This window comes from Thunnus thynnus, chromosome 22, assembly GCF_963924715.1.
Source record: "Thunnus thynnus chromosome 22, fThuThy2.1, whole genome shotgun sequence".
NCBI lineage: Eukaryota > Metazoa > Chordata > Actinopteri > Scombriformes > Scombridae > Thunnus > Thunnus thynnus.
In genome coordinates, this window is record NC_089538.1 from 19,862,659 (window position 1) to 19,879,288 (window position 16,630).

The 16,630-nt window shown below is 37.3% G+C and overlaps 2 protein-coding genes across 7 annotated transcripts in view; both read right to left on the reverse strand.

Annotated features, from left to right (window-relative positions):
• shroom4 (shroom family member 4) overlaps window positions 1–4,702 on the reverse strand; it is a 117,129-nt gene extending 112,427 nt beyond the window's left edge. Inside the window, exons 1-2 of one of the 2 annotated variants that reach the window (XM_067580675.1) lie at window positions 4,390–4,702; window positions 4,270–4,301 (exon numbers count right to left, since the gene is read on the reverse strand). The gene's annotated coding sequence lies outside the window, so the exon portion shown is untranslated. Of the gene's footprint in view, window positions 1–4,269; window positions 4,302–4,389 lie in introns of those variants that run through there. The other variant, XM_067580678.1, reaches the window with a different exon arrangement.
• Window positions 4,703–6,645: 1,943 nt separating this feature from the next.
• The window catches only part of phka1a (phosphorylase kinase, alpha 1a (muscle)), a 34,409-nt gene continuing 24,424 nt past the window's right edge, over window positions 6,646–16,630 (reverse strand). For 2 of the 5 annotated variants that reach the window (XM_067580679.1, XM_067580683.1), the window contains exons 22-33: window positions 15,860–16,013; window positions 14,783–14,941; window positions 14,553–14,682; window positions 13,799–13,900; window positions 13,492–13,604; window positions 12,211–12,246; window positions 11,979–12,014; window positions 11,616–11,651; window positions 10,276–10,437; window positions 10,048–10,101; window positions 9,058–9,258; window positions 6,646–8,961 (exon numbers count right to left, since the gene is read on the reverse strand). In XM_067580679.1, the coding sequence (XP_067436780.1) occupies window positions 8,788–8,961; window positions 9,058–9,258; window positions 10,048–10,101; window positions 10,276–10,437; window positions 11,616–11,651; window positions 11,979–12,014; window positions 12,211–12,246; window positions 13,492–13,604; window positions 13,799–13,900; window positions 14,553–14,682; window positions 14,783–14,941; window positions 15,860–16,013 (1,357 nt within the window). In that variant the 3' untranslated portion in view covers window positions 6,646–8,787. Of the gene's footprint in view, window positions 8,962–9,057; window positions 9,259–10,047; window positions 10,102–10,275; window positions 10,438–10,667; window positions 10,707–11,615; window positions 11,652–11,978; window positions 12,015–12,210; window positions 12,247–13,491; window positions 13,605–13,798; window positions 13,901–14,552; window positions 14,683–14,782; window positions 14,942–15,859; window positions 16,014–16,630 lie in introns of all 5 variants that reach the window. The other 3 variants (XM_067580680.1, XM_067580681.1, XM_067580682.1) reach the window with 3 other exon arrangements.

Sequence of the window (16,630 nt, forward strand, 5' to 3'; positions counted from 1 at the left end):
AAAGAGACATCAGTTAAACAAATGAGACAAAAACATTATACTTGCTCATTTATTTATTGAGGACAATGATCCAATGTTACATATTTGTGTGTGGCTAAAGTATGTGAACCTTTTGGATTATCAGTTCATTTGAAGTGGAAATTAGAGTCAGATGTTTCAATCAATGGGATGGCAATCAAGTGTGAGTCTGGGAGACCCTGCCTTATTTAAAGACAAGAAATCTGGGTCTTCACTTTCAAAGTCTCAGCTTCACAACACTGGTTTGTGGATGTGTGTTATGGCTCGAACAAAGGAGATTTCTGAGGACCTTAGAAGAGTTGTTGATACTCACCAGACTAGAAAAGGTTACAAAACCATTTCTAAAGAGTCTTTCTAAAAACTCCACCAGTCGACTGTCAGGCAGATTGTGTACAAATTGAAGACGTCCAACACCATTGTTACCCTCCCCAGGAGTGGTTGGACAACAGAGATCACACCAAGAGCAAAGTATGTAATAGTCACTAGGCCACAAAGGACCCCAGGGTAAAGTCTAGGAAACTAAAGGCCTCTCTTACAGTGGCTACAGTCAATGTTCATGAGTCCACCATCAAGAGAACATTGAACATCAATGGCGTGCATGGCAGAGTTGCAAAGAGAAAGCCACTTCTCTCCAAAAAGAACATTGCTGCCATTTCCAGTTTGCTCAAGACCACACAGATAAGCCAGAGGGTGATTGGAAAAATATTCTGTTGATGAATGAGACCAAACTCAAACTTTTTGGCTTGAATGAGAAGCGCTCTGTTTGGCGATGAGGAAACACTGCATTCCAGCATAAGGACCTTATCCCATCTGTGAAACATGATGGTGGTAGTATCATGGATGGGGCTGCTTTGCTGCCTCTGGACCAGAATGGCTTGCAATCACTGTTGGAGCTATGAATTCTGAGTTGTACCCGCAAATTCTACAGGAAAATGTCAAGGTATCTATCCGTGAACTAAAACTCAACAGAAAGTTGGTCATGCAGTAAGACAACAACCTTAAACATACAAATCGTTCTACCAAAGAATGGTTAAAGCAGAAGAAAGTTAATGCTTTGGAACGGCTGAGTTAAAGTCCTGACCTTAATCCAATAGAAATGCTGTGGAAAGACCTGAAGCAGGCAGTTCATGCAAGGAAGTCCACCAACCTCTCTGAGTTGAGACAGTTACCGGAAACGTTTGGGGGTCACACCAGTTACTGAAAGCAAGGGTTCACATATTTTTGCCTCACACAAATATGTAAGATTGGATAATTTTCCCCAATAAATAAATGAAAAAGTTTATTTTTTTGTCTCATTTGTTTAATTGGGTTCCCTTTATCTAGTTTTAGGACTTTAGGATGTTTTAGGTCACGTTTATGCAGAAATAGAGAAAATTCTCAAGGGTTCACAAACTTTGAAGCAGCACTGTATAAATAGCCTTCAAACCAACATCCAAGTTGTGATTACAAGTGGAAAAGCTCAGATAAATCTAACCTGTCACTTCATAATATGGACATGCCTGAAAACCAAACACACCTCAAACTGTTTTATAAATTCAACAGGTGTGTCATTTTCCTAGTTAACTTTTTATCGAAGGGTGTTAATTCTCATGTCTGTACAACAAATTTAAGGGTTTCTTCTCCCTCTTTTCTTTTCTCTTACCTAATATATATATATATCTCTTTTGAACATAGTTATGTAGATGCTGATATATTGAATGATGAATCTGATATAATGTTTTTATATAAGATGGTGACAAGTCAGACATACTGTATCGGAGCTTTCAGAAAAATCTGAGTTTCCCAGCCGTTGTTATGACAAGTCAGAAACTCATAGTCACAACAACTCCGATATGACATGAACACAGCTTAGGGGGTTGGAAACAGACACAGATGCGTTCCCAGCTTGCCAGTAGCGACACCTGTTCCTCATCAGATTAATTGCTGGAAAGATTTTGAGAAGTTGTTCACACTGTCTGAAGTGTTCTGATTTTAAACGACAGCCAGCTGATCAGAAACAAGACAAAATTTTTTGTGTATGTGTATTTTAAAGCATTTTTTATGTGCTTTCTTGTATAATACAGTATTTCATAGGGTGACAGTGGTTTATGAATAAATAAACCATTAACAGAAATACTAAAGATACTACAATATAGTATTCTACAAAGCATTTATCAACTTATATATTGCTTATGTTAGGAGATGAGGAGAATCAGGAAGTGTCACTGATTAATGTTTTTGTGATTGAGAACATGGTCAAAGGCTTGAGGTTAAAGTATGTAGAAATGCTCCCTGCAAGTCAAAACCCAGGGCTTCAACCTGCTCTGAACGCTTCATTTGGGACGTTTTTTTCTACCTTGCTGACGAGCTGACGTCTGCTCATTGCACATGCCTGTAACTCTTGTATTTCAGACCAGATTTCGACTTGAACATGTACGGATACATGTGTGTTTCCATCTCAAATAAAGAACAAGAAAGAGTAGTGAAATCCTGCTACTATGGTTCGTTTCATAGTTTGTTGACGTATCCTCCCGAGCGGCTGGAAGTCAGCTTCTGGAAGCTGGCCAATCACAAGAGAGCGGGCTCATCGGGAGGGGGGTCTTAACGAGACAGGAGCTAAAACAGCCTGTTTCAGACAGAGGCTGAACTGAGGGGCTGCATAAAGAGTTTTTTGAACTGTAAATCATGCAAAGATATTCCAATAGAGCCCCACAACAAAAATATAGACCTGGAAATGTGCATGGTATGTCTCCTTTGAGTGATTGTATTTATTGCTCTCAGTATGGCTGCTTTATGGTACACGGAGCCAACATACAGCTGGTCAGTGCCCTTCCCTCCACAGCCGTAACCTCAGTGACTGTCGGGCTGATAAAACACACCGACAGCGCTACTACACATACGACAAATGAGCTGTTTTATATCGACACCATGTTTCTCATGTTTTCCTCCTCTTACATTATCATCAAGCTTTCCAGTCAGACTCAAAATAATTTGGGTCCATCTGGTTCAACTTGGTCCGATCAATTCTTGAATTTATTGTGCAAGGGTGCAATTGTATGAGAAAACAGCTGCTCTGATTTTCCTCTTACTGATATTTCACATGATTCTTGATTGGTAGATTTACGAGTGACTAACACTGTTATGTTCTGCTGACTGCTGCAAAAAAGTCATATGTTTCACATTTGAATGCTCTCTTGCTCCAAAAACTTTTTATTAAATTTTAGTTTGACTTTCTTGATTAAACAGGTGAAACAATGTTCAGGTTGTTTTAATAGAGAATGAGCACTGTAAAGCAGCAGACAGGTATGAGTGTGTAGGTGTGCACGTGTACATGTTCGGTGTCACAGGTCAATATTTTCAGGGCTAACGCATGCCCTGTGTCTATTTTTGTCTGTTTAACATTACTAAACTTTGAACTCTAAACACCACACTTCAAAGTTTTACATGAGAGATTCACTTCTTCTGTTTCACTTTTTGTTAGTTGTACTTGCAGAAACCTTGATGCTACTACATCATTTCTCAAGAATTGTCACAAAATTCACAAGAAATGTATTAAATTAGTGTATATTTTTATCATATTACTCAAATTCTGTGCTATATATGTTGTATGTATGTATTTTTTTTACTTTAGAAGTAAAAACACCTCTAAGTGATTCAATAGAAACAATATATATGTTTAAAATGGCAACTTAAGAGCTTTAAGGACCATTTTTATTACTATTCTAGGCTTTAAGTAACATTCTTCATCTATTTTCAACTTTGGTTTGGTTCAAGTTGAAAAGGACATGCTCTCCACAGCCAAACCATGCTTCAACTTGACAGTTTTCTCCAGAGAATAAAGAGGAGGAACGAGTTTCAGTCAGCCACAGGCTCTTTTCTGCTTCAAGATGCTATGTCAGTTCAAAACACAGCCACAGTGTCCAGCGGCTCTTTGTGCTAGAATGCACATTTAACCAGCTGGTTATTTTCAGTCTGTCATTCTGTTTTGTTGACATTTCACTGATTTTAAACAAAAAGAACAGTGAGGGTGACATTTTCTAGTTTTGTGGAAATTTTTACTTTTCCTCTGGACTTTTTTTTGACAGGCTGAAGGAAACTGTGATTATATAGGATATTTAAAAATGTTTTGACATAAGTTGCTCACTTTAATTTGCTTTTTTTTGAGACATTAATATACTGTTGGGTTTTTTTTGCTTGTTTTCATATTCCTCCTTCTGTACAGTATGCTTGCTGTGAACTATTTCTGAAAAGTCTTGGTTAAAGATAGCTCACCTCAGTCTCTTCTCTTCCTTCCAAGCCTCCATCTAAAATGAAAACGACTGAAAAGTTAGATTTAAAAACAAAACCGGAACAGTTGGACATTGCGAGAAATGTGCTTATTTGCTTTCTTACCGAGAGTTGTATTAGAAGTCAATACCTTTCACCGATCTCATGTTTGTAGGACTAAACAATGTCGCTATGGCTCCCGCCAACCGCCGGATTAGCTTTAACCGCTAGCACAAAGACTGGAAACTGTTGATAACAGCTAGCCTGGGTCTGTCCAAACAAACGTAACAAAGTCCACCAAGCAGCACCTCTAAAGCTCACTAATTAACACGTTATCCTTTGTTTGTTTAACCTGTACAAAAATACAGAGGAGTAAAAATGGCCAGTTGTGGTTTTAACCGACACTTTCTTAGTCGTGCGCAGTTACTTCCTGGAGTCGTTGCTGGTTGCCTGGCAACCTAACAGCCGCGACAAGACAACTGTAGAAATGATATCAATCCTCTCAACTAGTTAGATTAGCTCTCTGTGAAAAGAAGAATAAGTATATTTATCAGAATGTTAAACTATATACTTAAAGTTAGATTTTTGTTAAAGATCTCATTTTATAAAACCGGTACTTAAAATCTGGTATAATGTGATATAATCATAATATAGCATGGCCAGTCGTTAAATATTGCTTAATTAAACCTTTATTGGTGTATATGACTTTTCTTTTTGTCTCTTACTCTGGGTCAGGTTGTAGGCCCAATGAACAAATGGAAAATTTTGGACAACAAATTTAGATTTATTAGAGTGTTATAAAAATCAGGCTGTACTGTATTTATTGAGGAAAAGAAAACCTGTGACACTAATCTTTCCAAACTTTTTTTTTTATAGCTGACCAACCATAACCTTGTTTTTCTTTCTTTTTTAAAATCTGACTCATAAAAATACAAACAGAAAGACAGAAAATACAGAATTCTGACAATAAATTAACAAACAAGCAAGTCCTAACCAACCCTTTACCCACCCCTCAATCAATTATCAGCCAGAAATGTTATTTTTATCCTTTAATTCTCACCTTACAGCACAGGCAACATGCAATGTCCATACTGTAGAGTAGCACTGACAGAAAAAGAAGAAAGTTATGAACTTAGATCAATAAAGAGAAGGGGGGAACGAAAAAAAAGTGGTCTTGGATTGATTTTCAGTGACATTAAGTACTTTTCCACTGGCACCCATGTTTCTGTGTATTCTGTTTCATTTTACAGTCTAACCGCTCCCTTTTCTAACTTTATTTGATTTCTATTGCTTCAGTGATCCTTTCACAACCTTTTAATGACTGCAACACAAAGCAGAGGTCAGCCAAATGTGTCTTATTCCTAGGCCTATCACTAATTGATCAATTGTATTTATTGTTTTCACACCCATCCATGTATCTATACACAGCACTAATGACCCTGGAATAAATCTTTAAACACGCAGCACCATCTGCTGGACGTTTTATCTCATCGGCAAACTGTTAGTCTGAACTTTCTATTTAAAGACTAATAGCCAAGCAAAAGCTCCTATATCGATTGAGATTAAGACCTTTAAATAGTATTTTGAGTTGTGACGAGAAGTTAACAAACATTCAGACCACTTACTCTCTACAGATGAAACAAAATGTGTTGTTAAGGTGATTTTGTCAACTTTTTAATTGACTTTCCAAAGTGAAAAGAGCAAATTATCTTCATTCTTGACCTTGTAGATCATACTTTGACAAAGCAGTCCCAACTCAAGGTCCACTTACAAGCTGTTTCTATAGCTTTCAACCAAATCACATGGTCTTCAGTCCTCTCTCTGTCAACAAAGGAGTCCTAAAAGTGCTATGCAACAGGTCCATGACAACTGAGCAAGACTGAATAGAGCTGCAATGATAAGTTGATCGACAGGAAAATTAATCAGCAACGATTTTGATAATCAATAATCATTTTAAGTAATTTCTAAAGAAAAAATGCAAAATATTCAGTGGTTACCGCTTCTTAAATGTGAGATTTTGAAGCTTTTCTGTACGATACATGACAGTAAACTGAATATCTTTGGATTCTGGATTGTTGATTGGACATTTGAAGACATCTCTTTGATCTTTTTTCTCTATTTTATGACATTTTATAGACAAAACCATTCATCAATATCGATAAAATGATTGGCAGATTAATTGATAATGAAAATAATTGTTAGTAGCAGCCCTATGACCAAACACTCCGGAAAAAAAGCCCGTAAATGGATCTAAAGTTCATATTTTGTTAAAAACAACCATCGAGTAGACCTAGATTAAACCACTAACATCGGTTTGATAAATTACGAAAGCACATATTGTCAAAGAACTTCAACCTAGAAAACAAAATGCTCAAAAACAACAAGATTTTTTCAGTTTTATTACACAATTAGTTTCAAAAGCAACAAAAAAAAACAAACAGTCAACAACCAGTTTGCTCAGATCATACTGTTCTGATCTAACATAGAAATCACTGCTTTCTTTCTTTTCCAGCTTGAATATCATGTCGAGAGGTGACTCAGTCTCATTCTGCCATGATTGCTTGTAGTTGGGAGTGTGGCGCTCACGTCTTCAGATATCATAAAATAACCAATCTATCAGTTAGATTATTGTAAATCTAATTAAGATGCATTATTCACACCAATTCCACAACCTAAAACGGACAGATAATATTGTACATCCTCAAAATACCCTATTCTCTCAACAGTACAATCTTTTTGTTCTTACAATATACTAAACAGGTAAACATTAACACACTTGTACAGGGGGAAAAAAGCTAAATGCGTCCAAAATAATGTAAAACAACTGATTGTAAGTAAATGGTTGAGTTTTACTGTAATTATACTGAAATAAACAACAAACTAAATGACAGTTTATTGCATGTAACCAGTAAATTAAGGCATTTCCCTTCTGAAATTGCACTTATCAAGCCGACTCACAAATCATTGTAACACATTCACACATAACTATGTATTTTATTTAAGTGCACTACATGCTGAAAACTCTCCAACAAATTAACACATTCTTTATGTGTTAAAAAATGTTTGTTTTTTTAATTTTTTTTTTTATTACTACACAAATTTTCAGACTGCTATTTTTTTTTTTGCATAGTTAAAAACAAAACCGCATTCCTGTAGTTTCACTCACACACACATAAATTGATAGTTTTACAAGTGCAACAATGTTAAGGCATTCATGAAATCTCCTAAACAGGCTTAGCTTTTTTTTTTTTTTTTTAAAGTGTCATCTTTAAGTGATAACTATAAAATAAATAGATTATGTTATTATTATTTTATACATCATACAGCACTTAGGATCGGAGGTATAGTGACACGAGCTACAATCTTAGCATATCTGTGGTTGTTAATTAGGATCAATTAGAAGAACTATTTTGATTTCTTAAATCTTTACAGTAACAGATGAAGTTATATCAGTCAGTGGTTATTTAGCTGTGAAGTGTTTTATGTGACTCTCAGGATTAAATAACATTAATTCCCACTAATTTAATCAATACATTCTTCAAAATTTTAAAAACTGAAACTCTTCACATTTAAAAAGTTGTTACATCAGTCATATGAGGGGAGAACAAAACTGAAAACTCAGTTTTTGTCACTTTAAAAGTATAAGTTTGGTGATATTCAGTATTTTTCCTAATATTAACAAATCCCATGAAAGACAAGAACAACGTTAAGTGTTTTCTGTGTAATAAAGGCCCGATATATCATATTCCAGCTCCATTATTGCCCAAAAACTATTACAATGAGTGACACAGTTGTACTGGGTGATAGGTTCCTTGTTCCTTCTGCTTCCTGATGCCAGAAACACTCACTAGAGCATCAAATGTGTATTAATCAGCAGCTGAAAATAGGCCCCAACAAATGCACAGTTTACTTACTAAAAACTAAAGTGTCCAGCTGTTTAAGGAAACCACTGAGCCTTTTTTTTAAAAATTTAAACTATGTATTTGTGACCTGTGTTTAAAGATTTACATGTTCAGTAGGAACCAACAGAGTCAAAAAGATTTTAAGAGTTGGACAAACACATTGTCGGTTTTTGTCTTATCATGGGATTTATTTACAGTAAGAAACACACCAAATAACACCAGCCACATACTGACACTGAGGTAATTGCTGCTACAGTTTGTGTGGTAGTTCGAGGAGGAGGTTGCCATGGAGACAGACAGTGAACCTGTGTTAACGCTCAATTAAAACACAAACTCAGAGCGATATCTTAAAAGAAACTTAAGTTATTTAGATTTATTTGTGTCAAAAATTGATATGAGTGTGCTGTTAGCGTTGATGTTTGATCAGACGACTTTTTACGATTTTTCCACACATAACTTATAAATGAAATATTCTGTAACACGTGTCTCATTTAAGTGACCGACAGTTTCTAAAACACAGTGACGATATGCAACAGATCCTATTTAAGTAGTTATTTTTACGTGAAAAATGTTGTATAAGGTGGTTTCACCCCCCTGCTCTGCTCTGCTCTGTGGCGTCCTCTCACTGCACAGCGCACGACTCGCTGGGCAGGAAGTCCTGCACGTACGCTGCCACGGCTTTGGTGAGGTAGGTCATGCTGCCAAAGCGGCCGCTGGGGGCGCTGTCGTACAGCAGCCTGCACACTCCGGTGGACGGGTCCTTCTCCAGGATGTGCTGCTCTGCTCCTAGGTCCTTCTGCAGGGGAGAAATGTAAAGAGGAGAAAGGAGTGAGTTTTAAATCCACACCCAACTGACAAACAAACATCATCATCATCGACGTCCACTGCCGACCTGATCCTTGAAGAACATGTCATTGGCGAGGTGGACGATCTTCTCCACGTGGATGACGGAGCCGATGCTCTCGATCTCTACGTCGGCCAGCATGGTGAGGACGAGGATGGCCTCCACCAGCAGCTGTCTGTACTCAGGCTGGGGGACGCGGTTCAATACCGTCTCCACGTGGACGGAGAACTTGATCTCGCCGGGGGTCATCTGGAGGAAGAGTGCAAAGAACACAGACGGATGTAGTCAGTCAGACGTGGTTCACTGGTGTGTTTTCACTGGTAACTATTCAATCTGGGATACCTTTAATGGATTTTATGGTGTCTTATACCATGGCAACAAAAAATACTCATCTCTAATTGGCTGGTGTCTGATAAGATTGTAAAAACTTCACTTAAATCCCCCTATTTAGCTTTCATAAGCAGTATATAAACAGTTAATAAATAGTATATAACATTATATTGTAGCTGTAAGCAGATATAAGTGTTTATTAATGTATCAGGCAACTGCATGCAGGTGTGTAACTAGATAATGAATGCCAATATAGTAAAACACTTCTAATATAAAATATAAAGCTAAAACTGTAGAAAATACAATACATTAATAAACACCTAAAAATAAATAAACTTATAACTACATTAGGTAAAGATATTCATATTCTCCAGTCATTTATCTGATAAGCAAAATATGTTGAGTATCTGGCAAAACTTCAGTTTTAATTCTTTGAATGACAAAATTAGATTTTTTGCTCTTTAATATTAAATCACTTTAAAACTGTAACTTAAAATTGTTGACAGCTACAAAGATTTGAATCTCATTCAGAAAAATGCCATTAAACCCCAAACCTAGTGCTGGTTTAAAGGTTCAAGGTAAGAAAAATACACACACACACACTAAAACCTGAGGGGGAAGCAAAAAACAGCAGAAGAGCCATAAAAATTTAGTCTAGAAAAAACCTTTTTCCGATGTTTGTGTGAAATCTGTAAGTGTGTCTCTTACCTCTCTGGTGGTTGAAGCAGGAAGGACAAAGCCCTCTATGGACAGGCCGTGACACTGGAACACAGTATTATTATTATTATTAAGTCATAAATGTGTATTATTTAAAACTGTAATTCAGTTTTAAATTACAGTTTTAAATTACAGTTTTTAATGCACACTTTTATTTGATTCCTGGTATTTGCAGATGCTATGTAAGATAAATGTGTGTCTCTCTACGTTGGAACTGACCTTCTGCAGGATCTTCCAGACTTTCTGGTAGAAGCCGACGGGGACTCGGTTCAACGCTCCGTCCAGACGTCTCCTGCGCAGCCATTGTCCGTGTCTGGTATCCTTGGCATGGGGAGTACTCTCCGGAACATCCAGAGCTTCAATTGACGGAATTCTGTACCCCTGAAGAGTCAGGATCACAAAAAAAACAACAACAACAACAACAACAACAACAACAAAAATCAGACAGGTTTTTTTTCTGGAGGAACAGCAAAGTCTTCCTGTTTCGAGCAATTTCCCGCTAAATCTGACCAAGTGGCTCCTCATTTTAAAAGCAGTTTATTTATAAACCGGCGACTAAGTGTTATACGCTAAAAATAGAAGCTCATACACAACGGACGATTTTTTTTTACCACAGATTCAGGGCTTTCGGCGGACAGAGATGACATGCCCTGAGAGTCAGAGAGGCAACAGAAAGGAGAGGAGAGAAAACAGAAACAGAAACAGATGTATAAAAAAAAAACCCACAAAGTCTGGCAGAAGATGATAAAAGAGCGAAACGTCGGATCCAAACGGTAACGACAGCAAAAACAAAAAGCAAGCTGATCCTGGCGATTCTGAAAACTATAAAGCCTCTACACGTAATGATTAAAACGCGTGGATTAATTAGCTGTTGTGCAGTTTTTCAGTATACAGCATGTTTTTAGCATTAGATGAACTCTGCACACACTTCTCATCATGTAACAGCAAGTTAACAGTTGCCGTTAGTGCTCTGTTATTGAAAAACTATGTGACGCATAAATCTCTTGTTGTTTTATTGTTATAATTCCTTGTGCAGCCTGGTTGGACTGAGCTGACAAATTGCTGGATTATCTGACGGATTCATCGATAGAGCCGAATTTAAACGTTGGTATTATTGTCATCTTCAGAGGGGAGGTCACAGACTTCTCAAGCTTCCAAGCTTCCGCTCTTAAACTTCCCAAAATACACGTTAATACCCGAATCCAAGAACAGCAGCATCATTCATCACTATTATCATCATTTATTGGAGCTTCCTTAAGACTTTAATATGACTGGTAAATATGATAATCAATCACTGCCTCTGAAACAATCACCTCAATCAGTTAAATGGATAAAAAGAAGCCTAATCAATAACACCGACACCATCATCATCATCATCACTCTGATCAACTCTGTCAAAGACAACCTGTAATCCATCAGCATCAGAATATAAACAGTTTTATTTCTCTGGTTCAACTCAATTAATCTCCTTTAAAAAAATTTTTTTAACACAATTAAATCTCAGCTCCTTCACTTCTTACTCATTTATTAATTATGAATATCATCATCATCATCATCACCTGAACTATGGCTGGTAAAGAGACCCTGCGATCCATCTGCAACAAAGGAAACAGGATCAATAGAAGACATCAAACACTAAGACCTGCTAATCGATAACAGACAAATATAGAAGTCGTGTCACAAAGTAGAACATCTCAGACCCAACAGATTCTGTTAATGTAAACAATAATGATGTAAACAATAACAACAATACAGCAAAACACATGAGAAACCAATAATCTTTCTCAACTTTTAACTTTTCTTCCACTAAAAATTAAGCAAATCATTTACAAATCACAGCTCCTTTTTTTTCCCAGATAACCAGATAAGATGAACATCATCATCATCATCACCATCATCATCATCATCATCATCATCATCACCTCATTAACTGGATCTGTTACAGACAGCCTGGATTCCTGGATCAAAACAGAAGCAAAGCACATGACGTTACTGACCCGTAACCAATCACATTCAATCTGTTACTGATCACAACCAGGTTTTTAAGAAGAAAGTGTCTAATTCTGATTGATCTGATCGGTGATGTCAACACGGAAGGTTAATTAACACCTATAATTAATATAGATCGTTAATATTCCTTCATGTGATCATCACCTTAGAAGGATCCATCAGTGACAACCTGCGCTCCGCCTGTAACACAAAAAGACAATTTATAAATAAATCACAGTTAACAAGAAACTGCTGCAGTGATTTATTTAAAACTGAAGATTTTTTTAAATCAACCTCAAAAATTAATCAATTTCCACAATTGATAATTTTTCAGGAGCAAAAAAAATCTCAATCCAAATCCCGTCATCTTCGCAGATTTTCTTCATTTTCACCCCAAACATTCTCCTCTGATGCGTTTCCGTTTCCTCCACAGCCGGGTGAATTAACACCTCATCTGATTCAATCATTACATCATCATCATCATCATCATCATCATCACCTTACTCAGATCTGTCAAAGACAACATGTGTTCCAGCTGCAAAAACGACAAGAGTCAGTTTCCTTCCTCCTCCAACTCGTCATCATCATGAACAGTTTTTTTACTTTAAAGGACCAGTGTGTGAGATTTAGTGGCATCTAGTGGTGAAGCTGCAGATTGCAATAAACTGAATGTATCCCTCCTTTTCCAAGCGTGTAGCATGAAACACCCTCTCTAGACCCAGTGTTTGGTTTGTCCATTCTGGGCTACCGTAGAAACATGGTGGCCTCCGTGGAAGAAGACCTGCTCCCTGTGTAGATATAAAGACTCATTCTAAGGTAACGAAAGCATGATGATTCTTATTTTCATGTGATTAAACACCAATTAAAACATACTTAAATTAATATTATATTCCATTTCTGCCAAGTACGCTCCGCTAGACGCCACTAAATTTTACACACTGCTCCTTTAAGTGACAATCTTGTTGTTTGGGTGATAAACAATTTGTTTGTCTTCTTCCTGTTTTACAGTAATTATTAAGTGTCTATTTCATACAGGTATTAGGATCTCCTTTAGCTGAAATAAACAATTCTTAGGAGCTAAAAAAAAAAGAATTAAATGCTAAAACATAATATAATAAAAATAAACATAAAGGTTTATACACATACCATGTTGCTAAAATGGAGCGTGTGAGAAATAGAACACTGTATTATTATTATCATCAGTACTGTAGATGTATGTGTTTTAATCTCTCTCATACACACACACACACACTCACACAAGCGCGCACACACACACACACGCGCACACACACACAAGCGCACACACACACACACAAGCGCACACACACACGCGCGCGCGCGCGCACACACACACCAACACACGCACTCACAAGCGCACGTACACACAAGCGCACACACTCACACAAGCGCACACACATATATACGCACATACATACACACTCCTACCATCTTCATGTCGCTCTTCAGTTTGCTGATGCCGGCTCTCTCGCTCTTGGTGGCGCCCACGTTACCCAGGTGATGGATGGAGATGGCAGCGCTGCCAAGTTCCTTCTCTCGCACTGCGGAGGAAGACAAAAAAAAAAAACCTGAATTATGCGACTTTCGACTTCAGGAAAACAAAAAGCAGATTCAACAGAAGAAATAACTTGTGACAAACAGAATCTGATTATCTGTGGCGGAGATGCGGGACGCAGGATCGGTTGTTATTTGTAAATAACGGGGAGACATTTGAGGATTTGATTGATGAACTGACCGCTGCGCTGCACTCCGAACTCTTTCCCGCTGAGGATGTGGTGAAGAAGGTTCTTCAGCTCGGACGGACTGAGACTCATCAGACTCTCTGTAGCCTCGTCTCCTACACACACACACACACACACACACACACACACACACACACACACACACACACACACAAATACATGACTACATTTATTACATTTCTTCATGACTATTATTTATAAAGCACATTTTATAGAAAAAAATAAAGGTTAAAATATAATACAGTAAAGTTTTGAGGTAAAATTTTGATACATCATTGACCCACATCTCTTATGTCTGTACTTTTCCTTCCTGTCTTCATTTCTTTACTTCTTTCAGTCATGTAATGAATTAATGTAAGAAAATCTTAGGGAAGCAAGTGCAACCGCCTGACACACTTTTAATATGCCGCACGAGTTTAAAGATGTAAAAATATACTGTAGATGTGATATTTTGAATAGTTTGACAAAAGGCCAAGTACCGTATGTTTGATATTCTGAGCTTCAGGGAGTTTCAGCTGACATAAAGGTGACTAGTTACTGACTCGAGTTTGATTTTTGGGGTGAACTATCCCTTTAACTTTGCCATCAACCTCCTAAACATACAATAGATTTAAACTGTGTGTTACATCTTATAAATAAAGTTGGGAATCCAAAGGTTTTTCCTCACATTCAGTCTTGAATGTATCTAACTTTTAAAATATCAAAAATAGTAAAAACCACAGAAGAAGAGTTTCGTTTCTTCCTCACCTGAGCAGTTGAGTGAATGAGCCAGTTCAGTAGCCATGACCTGGATGATGAGACCGATGCGGAGCCTGAACATCTCGCTGAACAGTTTGGGCTGAGTCCTGATGCTCATAGCCAGGTACACCATGATCTCCTGATGAAGGGAGGAGACGAAGATGAAGGAGGAGAAGAAGAAGAAGACAAGACGCGGGAGGACAAATTCACAGACGACAGCGGTGGAGGACGTGACTCACCTGAGTGAGGATGGCGACGCTGATGTTGTTGTCGCTGGCCTCGTCGATGAGGGCGGACAGCTGGTCTGGAGGTATGGGGGCTGTGATGGTTTTCTCTCTGGGTTCAGGAGGAAGACCCACCGTCAGGTGCTTCTGGTGCGCCAGCAAATCAGAGCACGCCTACGGACAGATCATAGCCAATCAGAAATGAGCACTAGGAAATATGGGGTAAGGGTTAAATATGTAAATGTTTGGGATAAGATGAAAATGAGGGAGAAGAGATTTAGGTGTTAATTGTTTATGAGAACACAGACGGAGACAAAAACAGGTTTATTGCCAAGTAGGTTTTCATATATAAGGAATTTGCTGCATAACAGTCAAAAGTACTGCAAAAGTCACGTAATCTACATATAAAATAGACAGTTTACCATAAAATATGTACAGTAAAATATGTAGGGCTGCAGCTAACAATTAGGGCGATATTAATTAATCAATTTAATTCGTGCAAAAGATGGACAGACTCCAAATATGAAAAATATTGCTGTAAAGAGTAAATTAAATAAACAATAGAGCGTAATATTAAATGATTGATGTTTTTCTCTTGTCATACAATATATATCTTCATATCGCACAGCTCTACTGACAATTATGTCCATTATCGATTAATCTAACGATCATTTTCATGATAAATTGATTAGTTGTTTGGTTGATAAAATGTTTTGTTTTGTCCACAATCCAAAAATATTCAGTTTACTGTCATGGAAGACTTAAGAAATTTTTTTTTAAATGACTCAATTAATCGATTATCAAAATAGTCCAAGATAAATTTAATAATTTAATGGCAACTAATCGATTAATCGACTTGTTGCAGCTCTAAAAATATATTTTATAAACACACAGGTCTGTTAAGAAATACCAAATAAATTGATTTAATTTCCTTTTACTATCTAACAGCAGAAATATGACCATTAACTACCAAAATCTGATCAACTGTCCAAATCAATTCATGTTTTTAAGTAATTTGGTCTTTGAACGCCTCTTTCTGCTATGTTTCTATCTGTGTGTGTGTGTGTGTGTGTGTGTGTGTGTGTGTCGTACCGAGTCCAGCTCCTCAACCTTCTTCTTCAGAACGCCGGACATCATCCTGACGAGTCCCCAATGTTTGAGTTCGCCCGCCTTCTCGTAAAGGTCAGTCAGCAGAGATTGAACCGTGGAGCCTTTACCGTGAAGCTGTGTGTCCCAGTCTTTACCCCTGAAGTAGACAAACACAGTGTAGTTTTATGAGGGTCACGGTACGCAAGTAAAAAGATTCAAATTTTGTGCGCATTTGATTCTTTTACCGAGATATTGACGTCTTTATTCAAACGTGAGTCCTTAAAATGATCAAACATGATAATCTGTTCTCACTGGCAGTTTTGTAGCAATAACATTTTGATGCATTCAGGTGCTATAAGATCCTCTTTTTATATAATATACACACAGGAATGTACAGGAAATAATGATGTCAAAGCTTGTTAGCTGCCAGAATTGGGCTTTGTGTTTCTGTAAAAGTCTTTTAAGTCTCCTTTTAAAACCTACTTTTATCTGAGAGACTTTCTTTTTCTTTTGTCTTTTATTTCTTTTAAATTTTCTCGTTTTATCTTGTGCTGAATGCGTTTTAGCTGCTTTTTAACTGTTTTAGTTTGAGTTTTGAAAGTGCTCCATATATAAATAAAGATTATTATTATCATCATCATTAAAAGACTGATGCTTCTTGTGGTGGTTGGAGGTGTGTAGCTGGGCTGCGTCATGGCAACGGTGGGTTTGTCATAGAAAGCTGGTGTTTTCTTGGCCGATATTGTACGTATTTTAACAAACGCCATCCACAGT